Raw genomic sequence first — 16,976 nt, 5'->3', positions numbered from 1 at the left:
AAAATCAGTAGCACTATATATCTGTTACATATAATTAACTATTGAAATTAAAAAGTGGAGTAGATACTAAGAAAACTGTAGGCAATTTTTGCTAGTCTACTACACATCAGCACCTCAAAATCAAGCCAACCTCTCCAGTTACATTGAGACATGAAGAAGTATCAAATCTAAACTATTCTCCAAAGACTAGGTAAAAACAAGTGGTAGTCATACAAAAGGAAACCAACCATCTAAAATGGTTTGATGTCTTTAGGATGTAGCTGTAGTGCTTGTTCTGATTAGGCAAAGTGAGTTCCATGAGTACTACCAAGATGAGCACTACCGTAGATGTGCACTACAATGACTGAGCACTACAACGACTGAGCACTACAATGGCTGAGCACTACAATGAGCACTTCAATGAGCACTACAATGACTGAGCACTACAACGACTGAGCACTACAATGGCTGAGCACTTCAATGAGCACTTCAATGAGCACTACAATGACTGAGCACTACAACGGCTGAGCACTACAACGACTGAGCACTACAATGAGCACTACAATGACTGAGCACTTCAATGACTGAGCACTTCAATGAGCACTTCACTGAGCACTACAATGACTGAGCACTACAATGAGCACTTCAATGAGCACTACAACCACTGAGCACTACAATGACTGAGCACTACAATGACTGAGCACTTCAATGAGCACTTCAATGAGCACTACAACGACTGAGCACTACAATGACTGAGTACTGTGCTGACTACTACAAAGACCCCAAAGAGGAGAGGATAGATTCTTTTGAGACTGCATGTCATCTTAAGTCTCTCTTTATCTCTCTCTATCTCTCCTTCCTCCCTCCCTCCCTCCCTCCCTCCCTCCCTCCCTCCCTCCCTCCCTCCCTCCCTCTCTCTCTCTCTCTCTCTCTCTCTCTCTCTCTCTCTCTCTCTCTCTCTCTCATCAAGCCACAAGACCACAGGATTTTGAGTGCAAGTAAGGAGAGAATCTGGAGAAGAGAGTGGACACACCGTACTGGGAGATGTCAGCAGTGGGAAGAAGGCAGTCTAATACAGCTTGCTCACAAGATCCTGGGCTTTCCTTCCATCCTAGGGTAGGCCCCACACCTTGACTAGGCCAAGAAAGGAATTTGAGGACAAGCCGGCCTGAGCCAAGCTAGAGACATTATTAAGGACATTATACAATTCTAAAACATGGGTTAAGGTTTCTCTCTGAAGAATTGTGCTTGAGTGTTTTTACAATGAGTGTATGTGTGTCTGTGTCTGTGTCTGTCTGTCTGTCTGTGTGTGTGATCATGTGACAAACTTGCATTCCTTAACAGATACAATTTACAAGGTTTTAAGATGTAGAAAAACTTAAAATTTAAATAAAATTTCCTTCGAGTTCAGAGATTTGTTCAGCCAACTATGTGTATTTGGGGATGAGACAGGGGTGTCAATGCTGTAAAATCCAAGGTAACCCCAGTCTACTCTAAGGGAAGATTGTTTATCTGTCATTTTTAACACCCTTGTTTGAGCTGTCCTTAGGAAAAATAAAATTTTCTACACTAAAAGCTTTATCAGTTTTGAAGTTTCTTGACTCTTGGCAGAAAAGGCAAAGTAGATCCTAGAGGGGGGAGGGTTTTACCCCCTTCTCTTGTTCCCTTAAGTTTGCCTGTCTTGCCTCTGCAAGAGTCTGGGCCTTTTCAGCTGCAGGAATTCTATCACCTACAAATGAGCTGCAAGAACAGAGACCAATTTTCCATGTATTATATTTTATAATTTCTGAAGGCATGTCTCAGTTCTTTGAACTTATAAATAACAACCCAGGTGCTACGGAAAATTAATTCCAAAGACAATAAGTGTTTTCCTTGCTTTCTTATTCCGTTTCATCCATCTTTCCCATCTCCCCTAACATGAGCTTTATGCTCATTAGCACAGCACAAATAGTTTGGTCCTCCTCCAAAACCCCATAGAAGGATCATGTGTCATTTATTTTTAATTACACCTAACTTTTTAATAGCACCTCCCTGCCTGGGGATAATTCTAGGCTATCTTATGCTGTTTAAATTGCAGAGTCAGTTTCCATTCAATAAGAACCTTGAAGATTTTCTAAGCCTCACAACTCCCATCTACTTCATATTTTACCAGTCTGGATAGATTTATAGATGCTCTTTAAAATTATGTCTTCCTTTGGCTACATGGACAGGCACCCCAGAGTCCCAATGGAATTACTGGTCCATGCTCACACATCTGCGCAGCAACTGAATTATCAAAACGAGCAGCCGGTACCATGCAAGTAAAGCTCCCATTTCTCCTTTTATTCAAACATTTATTTAGTACTCAATGGTGCCAGGCATGAAGATAAAATAAAATATTTTCAGCAAAGAATAAAATTAGCCTTCTTGGCTGGAGGCGAGGACTCTGCACTTCAGTGGGCAATGGAAAGGGTAGGTTTCTATTTGCCCAGCGTGTCCTTTCCTTCCAGCTCAGGGATTTATAACAAAAGGACGTCCTACAAAAAGCTGTGGTGAAGAAATGATGTGCCCGGCATACCTCAAACGCGTCTGGCCCCAAGCAAAAGCACGTTGCCTAGATCCAGTGATTATTTTAAATTTTTGAGTAAGTCCGGGCTACGAATTAGGTTGGTCCGGCTTCCTACCTTTAATTTTCATGTAAGTTGGCAAATGTGAAACAGTCAAGTAGTATCTAACAGTCCTCTGAGGTTCCTAGTGCCGTGCCACTCAGGGTTGCTTAAGTTCACACTCTAAGAAGTCAATCCACCTTTAAATGCGAGCTAAGTGGTCTATGCTATACTTTAGTAAGGCACTAAAAGTTATGTGTGTATTAGCACATCAGCACAAAAAGAAACAGACAAACAAACCTAAAAAGAGCTCCTCAGAGATGACCAGTACAGAGCACCAGACTTCAAAAAAAAACAAAACAAACAAACAAAAAAAAAAACTAGGCAAAGAAGAAGAAAAAATCTCCAAGGGTCAGCAGAAGGCCTCATCTCGCGAGACTCGCGGACCGTTCGGGAGGAGACCAAAGAGAATCACGGGTTTAAGTGTCTGACTCGGCCGAGACCTTTCTCGCGCTGCTCCACTGACCTGGCTCGCGGCTAGCTGGGACTTTTCTGGCGCCGCCCAGCTATGGCGCGGAAGTCGAATGTGCTTTTGCTTCTCTTGCCGTTCCTGCTTGGCTTCCCCCTGGCGCAGGGCTCCAGCCGCCTACCCCTGGTCCTCAACACTTGGTCTTTTAAGAATGCTACGGAGGCAGGTGCGGAGCGGCGGCGGCCCGGGGTGGGTGGCCGCGCTGTGCGAGCTCCTCTACGGGAAGCTCTGCTGGGCCCGGGCCCTGCTGAAGTTAAGGGCGGGTGAGCCTTGCACACGGCCGGGTCTCCTTCCAGTCTTCCTCCTGCATCGCTCTGGCACCCGACCCTCTTTGTCCATCCTCTCTGCCACGGCTGCATGCTAGGTTCGGGTACATTTATTGCTCCCGCACCGTGCTGGCTGACCTCTCACACTCAGACTTCACTCCTCCAGGGTCCCCTGCCTGACTTTTGTGGCACTCGGCCTTATGCCATAATGTTCTCGGTGTCCCACACTCCACTTCGAAAGAATGCCTCCTGTTTTCCAGTACCCTCTGGATCCCGGTTTAGGAAACAATTGGTAATTTCCTGTGGACACATTTACATTTGACCCATGCCTGGCATGCCCTTGTCAGTTAGAATGACAGCTTCCAGCCTTGGTTATGCATTAAAATTACCCTTAGAGTTTCTTGGAGCTGTACCCTACAGCCCCCGACCCTGTCACATTTGAGACCGCTGTCACATTTAACATCTGTGAGTACAACTGGTTCCAGAACTCAGTGCAGGACAATTTGTATGAACAGGTATGAGAAAGTGGGAAATCAGACAGAGAAAAAGACCCCCAACAATAATGAAACAAATAAATAATAAGCATAGGAAGTCCAGCATCAAGTGTCGGGGACAGTTCTGTGTAAGTTGCCAGTATGGAACAGGGGCACTTCTAAAAACCAGCCTTCAATGAATTATACTGCTGGCCTTTCAAGACATACCCACTTAATGCACTGATGTCCACACAACACCCGAAAAAAAAAAGACTGCTTTTGAAATTGGGCCACCTCTGAAATATACTGTGTGGCCTGGCATGAATTGCTTCACATCTGTCCATTTCTCTTGGAAACGATAATTATAATTTGAGATGTATCTCAAAACTGCATGGAGATGAGATTTATTCGCACATGTGACATCGTTTGCTGTTGTAATATTGTGCTGAGACTCACTGTGACAAATGTTGTCAATGAAGTGTTAGTTACGCGTATTTTAGTAATCTAGTGAGTGGCATGGCTGTAATCCCAGCTCTCAGGATGCTATCTATGGTAGTAAGATTTAGACTTATAGACAAACTTAGGCTGTGCTGGGCTTGGGCTAGATAGCAAGACCCTATCTCACAAAACAAATGAAGAAATTTTAAGACTGTAATTGAAAATACTTTCCCATTCAACAGTCTCCAAATAGTTTCTCTTGTCCCTCTTAAAGATGACACGTTTGTTACAGAGAAGAAACAGTCACTGATGAGTTTTTGCTTTGTTCTGTTTTGGTTTTTCGAGACAGGGTTTCTCTGTATTGTTTTGGAGGCTGTCATGGAACTCACTCTGTAGACCAGGCTGGCCTTGAACTCACAGAGATCCGCCTGCCTCTGCCTCCCGAGTGCTGGGATTAAAGGCGTGCGCCACCAACGCCGGGCAAGGGATTATTTTTTCTTTCCCTTTAAGGTAATATTTATAGCTCACAGAAATGGAAAACACAACTTATGACCCCGACGTGATTTGAACACGCAACCTTCTGATCTGGCGCGCTACCATTGCGCCACAAGGCCCCTGTTGGTTTTCTGAGACAGGGTTTCTCTGTGTAGCTTTGTAGACCAGGCTGGCATCGAATTCACAGAGATCAGCCAGCCTCTGCCTGCACAAAGTGCTGGGATTAAATGTGTATGCAACCACCATCCAGCCCTAGTGATAAGTTTTGTAAATATTCACTTTACACTCAGAGCCAAGGTCTTTGAATTCTTCATAGTAACTAGTGATATGATATAAGTGATACAATGTTGTCGGTATTGTTCTAATTTCCTTGCAGCACTTTTGGACCATTTGATGAAATAACTTGTTAAAATTTCAGCCTCACAGTACAAATGTTAAAGGGGAAAAAAAACTTAAATAGGCATCCCCAAATGTTCTTGGCTGGTTGCATTTCACGTTGAAAAATTCATGTCTATAAATAAGCACTATTGGAATTTAACAGCGTGGCAGACATTAGCATCTGGAGGGTCTGCTGTGGATGCAGTTGAGAATGGCTGTGCTGTCTGTGAGACAGAGCAATGTGATGGCTCTGTAGGCTTTGGAGGAAACCCTGATGAACTTGGGGAGACCACCCTGGACGCCATGATCATGGATGGGTAAGACTGCTCTTTATGCTTTTGTGGTGGGCTTATGTATTAGTGTGGTCACTCTTTGTAGCACCTGTCTTTTCTAAACACAAAGAGTTAACAAAAGGAAGGAGGGAGGGAGGGAGGAAGGAAGGAAGGCCAAAATGTCATCCTGATTACATTATCACAGCAAAGTGGTTAAGTAGCTTTGACTGATGAGAACCCCGAAATACAAAACTGTGCCCCTGACCCAGTAATACCTGCCGCCTGCAAATGCTATGCTTTCAGTGATCTGAAGCCTGATGGGCTCTTTTAAAAGCCACATTTAAAATAAGGAGTTGAGATATTCAGTACATTGACTTTCTGTTGTTTAATTTTGTCTGTGGGGATCCGTGAACTTTTACGGGTTGTTTTCACGGCTGTGGTAAGATGGAGTTTAGCCTTCAACACGTTGCTGCTGAGAGAGATGCAATTTTTCTGTTCAAGCACCAAGAGAAAACGCCTTCGTAAATCTTCTGGCATTGTTGCCTTACAGCACCGCCATGGATGTGGGAGCAGTGGGCGACCTCAGGAGAATTAAAAACGCCATCGGAGTGGCACGGAAAATCCTGGAGCACACAACACACTCGCTTTTAGTAGGGGAGTCAGGTATTTCGAAAACTGCTTTTTGTCTATACACAGTGTAAGAAAAAAGAAAATAGAACTCAGCGTGAAGTAGAGATCAAAGAAGACCCGAGTTCAAATTACACCTGTTTTATTTCATCTCTGGTTAGCTGGATAGGTTACTTCTAAATCTTGTTTTGTCTTTAAGACTGCATTTTAAGCAATCCGTTGTTATCTGTCCATGGGTGATCGCTGCTAGTGACACAGGGTTCATCGTCATTTATCTTCATACATTGCATTTCTGCAGGTATAAGACCCAGGGGGTACTGCCGATATAAGACAGTAGTGCCAAAAAGAGATGGCTGTGTCACTTGAGTCCTTTCCAAGTTCCATTGGCTAGATCATAGAGCAGCCTATGATTTAAAAAATTATATCAGTGATATATTTATGAATCAACCTTGATAGGCTTGGGATAGAACAGCAGACTTTCTGAAAAGGATATGTTTTCGTCTTTGGAATCCATTTGTCTGTGGTTCTTCTCACCCAAGTTAGAGCAGTAGAATTCTCTGTAGATGGGAGATGTGTGCTAGGCAAGGCTGCAGTTTCTGCAGGGTAGAAGCCAGAGACGGTGGAATTGAGGCAGTAACAGAAATGGGCACATAGCCCAGAGGTCTCCAACAGGTCTGTGACAGAAAGGACACAGGGAAGCTGCAGATTCACAAATCAGTCCCTGTATGTCCAAAACTTCCTTTAAAAGCCCTGTGTGCCATCCTCCTCAGATGTCTTTCCATATTTCATGTGAGAGACAGCTGACCCAGAATGCCTCTAGTACATGATTTTGCTTTTCTCTTTCATCTCCAGCCACCAAGTTTGCTGAAAGTATGGGGTTTACCAGTGAGGATTTGTCTACCAACACCTCGAAAGCTCTTCATTCAAACTGGCTTGCTCAGAATTGCCAGCCAAATTATTGGAGAGTATGTATGCAAATTCAACTTTAAAAAGTAAATGGAAAAATGCTTAGTGATCCCTGGAGTTCATGACTCCTGCTCTCTGTCAATAGCTTGTAAACTCAAAGTTTGCTGTGAAGAAAGGAACAGATTCTAGCAACATGGCTTCACTTGTATTTCCTTGGAACAAAATCCAAAATGTTTCTTAGATATTATCCATTTGAAGCATATGCAGATTGTGCCCATATATTGAATAGAAGACTTAAAGTAAGTCTAGTTTGTCACTAGTGGGATCAGCGTTCTTTATAGGAATTTTACCATAAATCAGCTTGCTTTTGCCACACAGATTTCTTTTCTGTAACATCTTAGTCTCTAATCTGTTTCTTCCTTAGGTCCTAATTATCAAAGTCCTCAGGATTTAGCTCAAAAGAATAAATTCTTCATAAGACAGCTAAAGTGCTAACGTTAGAAGGTATGAGTAGGATGAGCAACCCTAACTGAAAATCTGAAGTCCAGAACACTTCCAGCACCAACACGATGCCAAAGTAGATGTTCAAAAGGCCGTGCTACTTCATATGATGCATTCCCTTCCAAGAACAAATGCATCGAAGTCTATACTGGTATCTTCGACTAATCATATAGATGGACATAAACAAGAGGGGAATTTTGTACTTCACCCTCAGTCCATCCGTAAGATAGTTTCAAGAACGTGTAAAAATTCCAAAATCTGAAAAATATGCAAAACACTTCTGGTCTTAAATATTTCAGATAAGGGTTACTCAGCCTGTAGTAAGTTCGTAGCTAATACCATTCTGTTCAGATAACCTAAATTTATTGGTATATTCCTTTACCTTTAGTATTTAAAGGAATCTTAGGCTTTCACTTAGAATAGCTGCAGCTAGAGGGGTCCAGTCCATGGTTTGCGGGGTTCATGAAGCTGAAGCGAACTGAAGATGAGTGATGTGTAACACAATCTCATGAAATACTTAAAACATGACATTTTGTGCAGCACTGTTGTGTTTTACGACTTGAGAGAGCAGTTCTAAAGTGTGAATGTTGTAGCTGACAATGTCTTGTCTCTGTGTCAAAGTTGGACACCTTATAAACCTAGATTAAAAATAAAGGTTTTTAAAGCGTGTCTTGCTTGAAATCTCAGAATTTGTCATCTGAGAACCATGTTGTGACAGGTAAAGGTTTCTGTGAGATTAATATATATTTAGCAGTAAGTCTTTATGTCTGCTGTTACTCTGAAGATAGTACACATATAAAAGTGGCATCCATTGACTTGTTCTTTGCCATGTATCCATCTAATCTATATTATGCAATTTTGAGAATTACCAGTTTTCACTTCAGATTAAGTTCACGTTTGAGCTCTAAGTTACTGATGTCTTTGTGGTTTCTCACCAGTGATTGTCAGTTGTACACAATTTTTTGCCAGTTCCCAAAACACCCTTTTTAACCAAAAACCTTGAATCTTGTTTATAGAAAGTTATACCAGATCCTTCAAAATACTGTGGACCCTATAAACCACCTGATGTCTTGAAGCAGGGTACTTCTGCCTACAAAGAAGTGGATATCCATGGTCATGATACTATTGGTAATACACTTTTTATACAACTTTACTTATTATTTTAATGACCTTCTATAGCTCATATTCATGTACCAGAAGTTAGCCAGCTTTCATTACTTAAAATGCTAAGTAAAGATCCCCTTCTCTTGTGTTTTTTCTCTCACGATGTGTACATGTACATATAGACATATGTAATGAGCTTAAACACATACAAATTCATGTTTTTATTACATAAATAAATATAATTCTATCATAGCATCTATATATAGTTTTGTAATTACTTATAACAAATATCAGTGACTACCAACATGTAGATTATCAAGTTGTTACTATGTAATGCTTTGGTTATTTCATGTAATTTGCTATATATATAAAATGACTTGTAATAATTTTTCTGAGCTATCATATTGACAAGTTCTCTTAATCAAAATGAATGATTGGGGAGGATTGCCTTTGAAAAGGTACTGAAAGCACGTGGTAGATTTGAAGAGTAAGAATATGAGATCTTTTTTTGTTGGTGTTGTTCAATGATACTATGAAGCCAAGTCATTAACATAGTATAATATCACTGATACAGTTTTCAATATTCTTATTTTTTCTTTTATTCAACCTGTAATTAATGAGAGAACATACTTTATTTTCTCAATGGAGTTGGTATGTAAAGACACAGTACCATAGACTTAATGGATTATAAACAACAGACATTTCTCACAGTTGTAGCTAGGGATAAAGCCAGGATGTAGACACTGGTAAATTCCTTGTGTGTTTAGGTCCCATTTCCTGGCTCATAGGTGGCATATCTAGTTTTCTCGGGCCTCTTGCATTAATCATTACACTCATGTAATCATTACACTCATAGGTGGCATGTCTAGTTTCCTCAGTCTCTTTTGTATTAATCACTCATTAATCATCCCACCTGCCCATGGTGCCCTCCAAAATCCATCACTTTGTGAAGATATATATTAGAAGGGACACAGTCCCTCAAACTACTACAATCATCAGCTGATCCATTATTTGGCTATATTTAAAGGAAGCATTAGGCGTTAATGATAAAGCATGAGGGGAACCTTGGAGGATTCCATGGTAAGTGAGGGTGACCGAGGTAGAGGGACAAACTGCCAGGCAGACAGATTAGTGAGAAATTTTATTAGAAAGGGAGGGAAGGGGGAAGGGAAGAGAAAAGAGGTAAAGAGACACAGAGAGAGGACAGAAGAGAAGAGGGAGACAGGAAAAGTCCTGTCTGCCCCAGGGGAACAGCAGGAAAAAGAGACAGAAAGAGATTGTAAGAGGGTGAGGTCTTTCTTTTAAAGGGGTCCTTTGCACCTGCGTGCAGACTATGCAACCACGGGACCCTGAGCTGACCAGGGTACTGCCAGAGTACATTCTGCCAGGTGACAGGGGCAGGCTAGCAAAATGCCTGAATCCTTACATTGGGTACTTACATCTTTTTTTTTAAACCTCTAGGCATGGTTGTAATCGATAAGCTGAGACATACTGCTGCAGGCACATCCACAAATGGTTTAAAATTCAAAATACCTGGGTTAGTATTTCACCAAGAACGGATTTCTCAAATATGTATCACGTGTAAAGCAATGTATTCCCAGGGTGCCAAATATAAAAGGAGACCCTTACCTCACAGATACATGTGAAAGAAAGCATTTTACCAATGTGTTAATGGCCAGAGCAAGCACCACAGCCAGAGTTCAGCAGTGGCAGGGGTTAATCTGGCACCTGAGTAGTTAGTGATGCCAGTGGAGTGGTAAGTAGAGACTGAGACCTGAAGACACAGGACTAAAGGGCGCGTGTGTATTCAAGTAGCTCTCTTCGGGTCGAGGACTTCTCTGGCTGGAACAGAAGTTGGAGTGTGCGCTTGTGTGTGTGTGTGTGTGTGTGTGTGTGTGTGTGTGTGTGTGTGTGTGTGTGTGTGTGCGCGCGCGTGTGTGTGTGCGTGCATGCGTGGACGGAGTAGTATGTGGCAGTAGTGAAGATTAAGACTACAAGTCACCGAAGCCTGATTTCAAGGCCTTGGCTTGAGGAGTTGTAGGTTTGTGTGGATTTGTTGTTCTTGTTGTTACTTTGTTTTTAAGTAGAAAACAGGCGTTAAATAGGTTTATTAAAGGGGGAAACTGGTGTAAGCAGTGTAAGAAAATAATTCAGAATGGTTCAAGTATTGCAGAAATTGCGAAAGGTGTAATAATAGGACAGTCACTGTAAATCCAGGTGATCTGATATGACAAACTGATGACAAGTTTGTTTGATAAATAAAAATATGTAGTTATTGGAGTACAGCATGATATTTTCATAGATATAAAAGTGAAATAGTTAAACCAGGCTATTTATGCGTTGTCTCTCATGCTTTTCAAAATCTATGTTTTACATATAAAATGTATTATTACTAAATGTAGTGTGCTATGTACAGCAGATCTCCAGAATTTACTCTGCTGTTTTAAAATAAAGTCCTTTTCTGCCAACCAACATCTCCCCAACCACCCTCTCTCTACTATTGGGAAACCAATATTTTAATCTGTTTCTATTAATTCAGTTTCGTTGCACTGCACATTTATCTGAAAACAGTCATATAATTAATATAGCTGTTTGAAAACTGTAATTGAAAAACAAACAAAAATGCCATCTAGTGAAGAATTTACTTAAAACAGTAGTCAATGGTGGTTGGAAACAGCCCCTAATTTTGAAATAATTCTAACCATGATTTAGTTTACATTTGGTTTCCTATTCTAAAGTCTTATGTTCTCTGTGCACGAAGTCGTGTAGGAGATTCACCAATACCTGGATCTGGGGCCTACGCTGATGACATGGCTGGGGCAGCTGCAGCCACAGGGGATGGTGACATACTACTGCGCTTTCTGCCAAGGTATGACTTCCTACCTTTGTAAATTGTAGAGATCCTTAGAAGACACAGGAATGTCAGCCACAGATGATTTTGGTAGTGTGTTGTCTGAATTCGTGTGCACGAGAGTCTTGCATGAAACTGTATGTAGTAAAATTTTTTGGGTTTGGGGTCGTTATTGTTTTGCCAGTTAGTTTGTGATCATTGCCTTGAGTCGTCATTATCTCGGGAAATGAAATGTGTCTCTCCATGCTTCACAGAGGAAAATGCCTACTGTCCGTTTAATTAATTGATGCAAGGACATAGTGCAGTGACTGAGAAAAGTAGACAATATAGTCCCTGCAGTCAGTTGATAACTACAACTGTGTGTTTGGAACATGTGCAGTGTTTTCTCCTGAGATTATAGCTCCTTTCCTCGTGCAAATATAACCTTTATTTGTGACTTCTGGTTCTTATTACTAAAGTGACAGTTATTCCGCCAAGGCCCAAAATAATAGTCCTCATCTGAAATTAATGGTGGATGAGTTGAATAGATGACATTGTAGCAGGGTTTGCTTGCCCTGATAGGAATTACAAGCCTGTGACAGGAATTACTGACTCATGTTCATTCATAGGTATTATGCTAAATGTGACAGTATGGTCGTTTCAGATTTTCTCATGTCAACTTAGCCTAATGTGGAGTTAGTGTTTATTCTGTGCTCTGATATTAAGCTGTCACCTCCATCTAAATTAGCTACCAAGCTGTAGAATATATGAGAAAAGGAGACGACCCAACCATAGCTTGCCAAAAAGTGATTTCAAGAATGAAGAAGTATTTTCCAGAATTCTTTGGGGCTGTTATATGTGCCAATGTGACTGGAAGTTATGGTAAGTTAGAGCTGTGTTTTATTTGTGAGAATTTATTGGTGATTATAAAAGACAGACACTTCTGAATACCTGAGCATGTGATGTGTTGTGTTCTATCTAAACAGGGAGTCCGTAAAGTAGGTTCTGAGTGAATGTCAGTGATGAGCTGTCAATACTGTAAAATGTGAAGATATATACTTAAAAACCCTGCTTTATTTGACTGCTGGAAGTCATGCTTTACTTTTGGGCTATCAGTTCTTTTGCATCTGCCCTAAAGTTTTGCTTCGGCTGGAACACATGTTGACAGCTAATTTAGTCAAATGCCCTGATTAGAGATGGTAGGGACAAGTTAATGCCCTTTACTTCTTTCTCATTCATTGAAACATTTCAATCATTTCGGTCCTCTTAGCTCTGAGGAAGAAAAGCTTTTCCTAGTGTATAAGCCAGATAGGCAGGCAGAATTATTGTGGCAGTGCTTGGCATGTCTTCTTTCTGTTTGCTTTCCTTGTGAGCCAATCACAGCTACGCAACATTTAAGGTCAACCACTGCTGACTCTCATCACTGCGCTTTCAGATGGAGAATCTGCGCAGCTTCCGATCAATAGAGCTTATTAGGTTAGACTGCTCATTGCTGTTCTTTGATCTTGTGCTTCCCACACGTTTGTATTTGAAGAGCTCGTGTGAAGAATTCCGTATTCCTTTTTAAGTTGTCAGATTTAAGAGTCAAAGCAAGTTATGGGAGTTGCTGTGTGTATGAAATAAGGCACTTTCTAATGATTACCTCTTAACGGATAAGCCATAGAAGGTCCACATTTACATTTAGCAGGGTGGGAGGATGCTAATTATCTTACTCTATGAATTAAAAATTGACTATTTCCTAATAACACCATGGTAGAAGGACCTCTCCCCCTGCAGGTGTGTGACGAGAACTAAACTTAGAAAGCATACTGACTAAAGGCTCTTCTTGCTTTCTGTGAGAGTGAACGAGCAGAGAGGAGGGGAAGCAGTCGTGTAGGAAGGGTTTATAGATAAGAGATTGTTCTAGTTGCTAGAGAAATAGAATTTTGATAATTTCTTCTACGAAAGGATTGAAAGAGTAGAATAATCAAGTGACAGCAACTGTATAGGGGTGGGAGGAAAATCAGCTAGTTGTCTGCTTTTCAAGGGGGTGAGGTAAGGGCTGGAGAAATGGCTTGGAAAGTAAAAGCACTTGTTCTTGCATAGGATCCTGGTTGGTTCCCAGCACCCACAAGGTATCTGTACTCCAGTTTCATGGTGTCTGTGTTCTTCTGACCTCTTTGACACCCGACACATACATGCAGGCAAATACACGCATATAGTAAATTTTTAAAGACTTTATTACCATCTTATCTCCTCCTCTTCTGTGATCACTAACTACCACTATGGGCAACATGTAGATTATGTATGTAGATAGATTATGTTGATGTAGCCATGCAACAACCAATGTCTAGGCAGATGACGTCTTTATTGGTTCTGGATACATGCCTCCAGTAATACTTAACTGTCTCTTTTTTTTTTGGCTCAAGGTGCTGCTTGCAACAAACTTCCAACATTTACCCAATTTAGTTTCATGGTTTATAATTCTCTACAAAATCAGCCAACTACAGAAAAAGTAGACTGCATCTAATCTACCTTGCCTGTTAGCATGTGTATCTTGAGAGGAGAGAAACTAAGGCCGGGAAAGTTGCTGATTGACATCATGTAGTGGTCTTCATGTATTTCAAGTTCCTGTGTAAGTTAGCTACAAAAATAAATTATGCTGCAGTGACATTTCTGTATCTACATTTGTATTTAATTATTTTTGTTTAAGGTCTGTTTCCCACTGGAGAATGAATATGCATGAATATATGTTGTATATTTTTAAGCTTTAAATGATACTTGAATTTCTAATCAGTGTGGCAAGAAATGTCTACACTTGGGATATGTTTTCACAATCCCACTGTAAATACAGTATGTGTATTTGAGTACTCAGAGTATTCAAGCATGCCAGGTCCTGGGGACATAATAACACTACTTTAGCAGAGTCAACCTAACTGAATCTCTGAAGTTACAGTGATGTCCCTTACCACTGACCATTAGGTGGTAAGCTCAAAGTAGGAGTAGTGCTGTTCAAATATATGACTTTTGTTATTTATATTTATATGATGAGCATTATTTGGTTTTCTTTGGATTTCTCTTTGATGGAACATTCAGTAGATGAAAGTTATTAATCCATTGATATCACTGATCTTTGGGCAATTAATATTCATTATTGATCATTTCTTTTGAAAATCACTTAGGGAATTCTTTTGTGTAATTTTACTAATCTCTTGTGCTGAGGTAGGGGTTGCAGTTAGAAAATGTCAGTAATTGTGCTGTCTAGCTTGGCATTTCTTCTGAATTTCCATATCAAATATCTATGAATGACAATTACAGAGACATTGAATGTCTTAATTTCTCAAGATTATTATTTACTCCAAAATCACCATTGCTGTAGTCTGTAGGCATTAATAAGATGTATTGTATTGTTGTCAAACCTTACTACTGTTTTGTTTTTAATATACACAGCTTGATATTTACTATTTGTTACCTCTAGAGAATATTTCATATTATTTATTCTCCTACCATCTTGCCTACCACAATTATTTAGGAAGCCATGTTCAAAATAGCCTCTACCAGCACAGAATTTGGTGGGCTTAAATTTGAACCCAGTTTATAAGAATGTTTCAACTACATTTTAGCCCAGTTTAGTAACAATACTTTCATAAAGGAAGTGTTTGATGTCAGAAAAGGGAAAAACCTAGATTATTTCCCCCACAGGATTCAGGTGAACGCTACTCAAGTGTTTTATATGTCCAATATAGTACTAACTGCTAACCTCAGTCTGTCATAAAAGTTTTGATAAGTTACATTTTATTTATTTGCATTGACTCATGCTGGGATAATTTTTATATTATTTCACTAATGACTTCTTACAGGTCGATTCTTCTATCTGCTAGCCACAGTTTGACTTAGTCCCTATGAGTCCTGTCCACAGAATGTTAGCAGTCCCACTTCCCCTGTAAGTTGTGGTTTTACTCCTGTACCCTCTGATTTGCTGCAAGGGAGTTCTGGTTCTGGCAATGAGTTTTAAGTGAACTTGCAATGGGAGACCTTCCCAGATCCTTTTGTATTTTGTCAAGCATGACAGCATACTGATTGCTGCTCTCAACTACCTGTGTCCTTGAAAACCATAATGAATAGACATCCGTGACGGTACCCAGGGAACATAAATTATGGTCCAGTACAGACTATCCTGACTAAGACATAAAACACACCAATCAGTTAAGGAATTTTGTGGACATTACTAAAATAATGAGACTATTCAAAGCCTCAAAATGATTTTTTTCCTGGTTAGACAAAGATACCTAAGAAAGTGTTGATTAAAAAAATGATTTAAAAAATGTTTTTAAATTATTGGAGCAGTTGCAGATGTTTTCCTAAGGGATATTTCATTAAAAAAAGAAGAAGAAAAAGAAGCCTGTATTCAGTGATTCCTCACCATGTGGCAAAAACGAAACATTCACACCTGCATGGTACTGTGTTCAAGGGTGTTTCTATAGCAAAATTCTTACAAGACTAAGATGTCTCCCTCCTTCGAGAGGGCATATTTGTTTGTGTCTGCTACCACATTGTTTCTCTGCGAAACAAACAACAGGTGGGTTTGTTTGCAGCCCCTAATAAAAGATTGAGATTTCCTAAAACTGTTCATGTGTGATGCTTACACTGGGAAGATCTTTCTGGAATAAGCATTCCGACACCAAAGCCAGGCTAGTTCCCAAAAGCCTCCATCCAAGGTCCTGTTTATATCTCATTTTATACTCTAAAACTACCAGGAGGGGTGGGTAAGCAAGACCCTTGTCTCTGACATGTCTTTCATGGTTTCTGTCAGCTTTGTAGGCAGTGTAACAGGCTGACTTGTTTGTGGGTGAGATTGTTAATTGTAACTAACTTATTTAGGTTGAGGAGAACCAGGAGATAATGAAAATAATCCTTATTTAAGAAGCCCATCTAAATTATCTAAATGGTAACTAAAGAAAATATTCAGATAGTGACTTAACAGGTGACACAGAATACTTCACACTAAATATTAGGTATTTCATGTAATTCATATTTTCTCCTTTTTCAGAATATTGTTAGTAGAGCTTGACTTATTGTACTGACTCTTATTAGAAATATACATTCATACTATAAGTACAAAAATATCTACTTTCAATATCAACACTCAATTTATTCCTTTTAACTTTAGAGGAGAAATTGTAGGTACAGTGTTGCCGCGCCGGCTGCACAGCCTGTGTCCGAGAATGTGCGGAGGGTGTCGGGGATTGACAACACAGACCAGAAGGCTCCTCAAGAAGGTTCCCTTTATTCCTACTCTGGCTGGTTATTATGTACCCTGACACCAGAGGTGGATGTGGGTGGGTCTGAGGAGGCGGTTAGTCTTTGGAAAAGATCGAGGACAGGGCAGTTCCCATTGGCTAGCCCTTTTCAGGAACTTATTGCCCCGGGCATTGTATTGTTTTTAGTAAACATGTTTTTAGTAAACATTGTCTTACAGCTGCCTACTCCCAGGCTGATGGGGAAGTGGGTCTCTGAACAAGGTCTGGTGTCCCCACACAGTGTTTTTAGTAGATATTTTGTACACAGGCAATATACTTTCAAAGCCCATAATTTTAAATTGCTTAACTTCTTT

General features: G+C 40.3%; 1 protein-coding gene across 2 annotated transcripts; it reads left to right on the top strand.

Moving 5' to 3' along the window:
• The first annotated feature begins 3,051 nt into the window (after positions 1-3,051).
• Positions 3,052-15,987, top strand: Aga (aspartylglucosaminidase). 2 transcript variants are annotated; one of them, XM_040731837.1, is made up of 9 exons: positions 3,055-3,259; positions 5,307-5,460; positions 5,966-6,078; positions 6,895-7,007; positions 8,466-8,577; positions 10,015-10,090; positions 11,315-11,422; positions 12,132-12,265; positions 13,792-15,987. In XM_040731837.1, exons 1-9 carry the CDS (start codon positions 3,133-3,135, stop codon positions 13,890-13,892), a joined length of 1,038 nt encoding a protein of 345 aa, XP_040587771.1. In that variant the 5' UTR covers positions 3,055-3,132; the 3' UTR covers positions 13,893-15,987. The 2 variants fall into 2 exon arrangements, with proteins under 2 accessions (XP_040587772.1, XP_040587771.1); XM_040731838.1 differs by lacking the exon at positions 12,132-12,265 and having other exon boundaries at positions 3,052-3,259.
• Positions 15,988-16,976: the final 989 nt, after the last annotated feature.

The sequence above is a fragment of the Mesocricetus auratus genome, unplaced genomic scaffold, assembly GCF_017639785.1.
Source record: "Mesocricetus auratus isolate SY011 unplaced genomic scaffold, BCM_Maur_2.0 Super-Scaffold_100026, whole genome shotgun sequence".
Classification (NCBI taxonomy): domain Eukaryota; kingdom Metazoa; phylum Chordata; class Mammalia; order Rodentia; family Cricetidae; genus Mesocricetus; species Mesocricetus auratus.
This window is presented reverse-complemented; position numbering and strand designations above follow the sequence as displayed.

Excerpts from the sequence above, each read along its gene's own strand:
- Aga (XM_040731837.1), top strand. The coding sequence starts at position 3,133 with ATGGCGCGGAAGTCGAATGTGCTTTTGCTTCTCTTGCCGTTCCTGCTT. Across the intron at positions 3,260-5,306 it reads TAAGAATGCTACGGAGGCAG|CGTGGCAGACATTAGCATCT; the intron begins GTGCGGAGCGGC and ends GGAATTTAACAG. Across the intron at positions 8,578-10,014 it reads CCATGGTCATGATACTATTG|GCATGGTTGTAATCGATAAG; the intron begins GTAATACACTTT and ends TTAAACCTCTAG.